At 45.6% G+C, this 1,116-nt stretch overlaps 1 protein-coding gene across 1 annotated transcript; it reads left to right on the top strand.

Moving 5' to 3' along the window:
• Positions 1-73: 73 nt before the first annotated feature.
• On the top strand, positions 74-869 carry LOC107580773 (protein-lysine methyltransferase METTL21C-like; the record flags this gene model as incomplete). The annotated part of the gene is made up of 2 exons (XM_016266417.1): positions 74-197; positions 277-869. Coding segments are annotated over 2 exons (717 nt in total), but the record flags the coding sequence as incomplete, so codon positions are not given.
• Positions 870-1,116: the final 247 nt, after the last annotated feature.

The raw sequence follows: 1,116 nt of genomic DNA, 5'->3' as shown, positions 1-1,116 counted from the left end.
TAGTCCAAGAAAACAGTCAAGCAAAACAAACATGGTGTACTTTTAAAATATGATTTGTAATCCTTCCATATAGGCACTTGCACTTTGCCGATTCTTGGAAACGTCGCAGGGTCATCAACACATTGATTTACTCGACAAATCAGTTCTTGAACTTGGAGCCGGAACCGGCTTACTTTCGGTTGTCGTCACATTATTGGGTAAGTGTTGGGATAAGACTCGAGTACTAATCTAAATGGTTTTGTACGTTGCAAGATAATCACTGAAATTGCTCTATAGGTGCCAAACTAACAGCAACGGATTTACCCGAGATACTAAGTAATCTGAGATACAACCTCAGCAGGAACACGAGAGGCCGGCAGAGACACGAGCCCCTGGTTGCAGAACTCTACTGGGGTCACAAGCTGGACGAGTTCTTCCCCAGATCCACACACCAGTATGATTATGTGTTGGCGACTGATGTGGTCTATCACCACAACTTCTTGGCCGAGCTGCTGGTCACCATGCGTCACTTCTGCCAGCCGGGAACTATTCTAGTCTGGGCGAACAAGGTCCGCTATGCTTCGGATCTGGGCTTCATTGACAACTTCCTTAGATATTTTGAAATCACGCTCCTTGAAGAGTTGGATGATGTGAGGATTTACGTAGCAACCAGCAAGACACGAGAGCAGGGAGGTGACCAGGTTCAAGAGATGAACGAGGAAGAGGACAATTACGATGTTGGGGAGCCAAACTCTACAAACGAGACAGGGAACAATGCAGAGGAAGTGGAACATCTGGAATGTGATGATACTCAAATGCCAGATGAGGCACAAGTAGACAAAGAACTCCAGGATTTGGGAAGACCTGCAGAGGAAGAGGAAGAAGGTTAGGCTTGCATATTATAGGGCTGTGACGATAAATCGATGCAGAATCTATTCGTGGATCAATTCTGAGATCTTCCGAATGCATCGCGATTCTCTGGATTCTGAGCTTAGAATTTAACAGCAGATGGTGCTCTAATCTAGTTTTTATCCGCGCACTCAAATGCTCATGAAGAGGAGCGCTGAAGAGCTCAGAAAGCGTTCTGCGGAAACTGTAATTTCACCTCGGCTCAGAATGCTTTTATGACGCCAGATT

This window comes from Sinocyclocheilus grahami, unplaced genomic scaffold, assembly GCF_001515645.1.
Source record: "Sinocyclocheilus grahami isolate Dianchi unplaced genomic scaffold, SAMN03320097.WGS_v1.1 scaffold44226.1, whole genome shotgun sequence".
NCBI classification, from domain to species: domain Eukaryota; kingdom Metazoa; phylum Chordata; class Actinopteri; order Cypriniformes; family Cyprinidae; genus Sinocyclocheilus; species Sinocyclocheilus grahami.
This window is presented reverse-complemented; position numbering and strand designations above follow the sequence as displayed.